The sequence below is a fragment of the Rhea americana genome, unplaced genomic scaffold (genome assembly GCF_003343005.1).
Source record: "Rhea americana isolate MKP2758 unplaced genomic scaffold, rheAme1 scaffold_147, whole genome shotgun sequence".
NCBI classification, from domain to species: domain Eukaryota; kingdom Metazoa; phylum Chordata; class Aves; order Rheiformes; family Rheidae; genus Rhea; species Rhea americana.
In genome coordinates, this window is record NW_028185561.1 from 1,337,812 (window position 1) to 1,338,882 (window position 1,071).

General features: G+C 62.7%; 1 protein-coding gene across 3 annotated transcripts in view; it reads left to right on the top strand.

Annotated features, from left to right (window-relative positions):
• The first annotated feature begins 63 nt into the window (after positions 1-63).
• PRSS35 (serine protease 35) overlaps positions 64-1,071 on the top strand; it is a 12,166-nt gene continuing 11,158 nt past the window's right edge. The window contains exons 1-2 of one of the 3 annotated variants that reach the window (XM_085299199.1): positions 92-128; positions 321-518. In XM_085299199.1, coding sequence (XP_085155325.1) covers positions 450-518 — 69 coding nt within the window. In that variant the 5' untranslated portion in view covers positions 92-128; positions 321-449. Of the gene's footprint in view, positions 129-320; positions 519-670; positions 940-1,071 lie in introns of those variants that run through there. The other 2 variants (XR_014895109.1, XM_085299200.1) reach the window with 2 other exon arrangements.

Below are 1,071 nucleotides of genomic sequence, written 5' to 3' on the forward strand. Positions count from 1 at the left end.
GAGCGGCGCCCGGCCGGAGCGCGGGGCTCGCTCAGCGCGCCGAGCTGCGGGGGGCGAGGGGCGACGGGGGGCATCCTGCGAGCCGCCGCCGTGGCCGCTTTTCCCACCTCTCACCCTGCAGGTACCAGGTAGGAGACGCTTTGCAGCGGCGGGGCGCCGGCGGCCGCTGCGGGCGGGGAGCAGCGCCGCKGCCGAGGGGCGTCGGGGCGGAGGGTGCGGGCGGGGAGAGGGGCCGCTCGGGCCCTGCCTGCCACAGGGCAGCCCGGCGGTAATGCCCATCGAGTGATTCTTCTTTTTTTTTTCCCCTGTTGATGTGACAGCTTTGACAGGGCGATGCACTTCTTTCCACCCCGATCGCTTCCAGATGCCGTGGCTGAGGGGTGCCGGTACCTGGCGGCTGGCAGCTGGGGGATTTTATACCAAATCCTCTGCGTTGCCTGTTTAGTCTGATGGGTGTGTTTTGGATGGGACTAAAAGGTGACACGTCTCTCTGCTCCCTTCGTAGCTTGTTTCACAAGGTAACGAACAGGGCGGAGGAAAGGGGCGTTTTGCTCAGGCTTTCGGGGTTCCGCCTCTGCGCAGCGCCAGCAGGGTCTGCTGCGGGCAGGAGGCGAGGAGCCTTTCCGCGCTTCAAAACAGCCTCGCCTCTAATTCTGATTCATCCCCGCAGCATTTGCGCTACCATTCCTGCTCTCCTTTGGAGCTGACACTAATTGTATCCAGATCCGTCGCTGCTGGGAGCAGATTTATCTGGGAATCGCCAAAAGCTGCGCCAAGGCATTTAATTCTTCGCAGCCTCGGGAGAAGGGGAACTCGCTGGGCTCAGAAAGGGAAAAGCAGAGCCTGCCCGTTTGAAAGCGGTGTCCGGAGGATGGCTGAGGAGCGGTAGAAAGTTACGCTCTTCCCCTCCCGATTCTAGGCGTCTTCCATGAAATAAAAAAAAGGGGGGAAAAAAAAACAACTTTACTGTGTTAATCCGAAGCGAAGGGCAGAAGCGGAGGCGGCCGAGAGGACACACGGCCAAGCCCCCCGGGCCGGCGCTGCGGCTCCCCGCGGAGGCGGCCCCGGCCC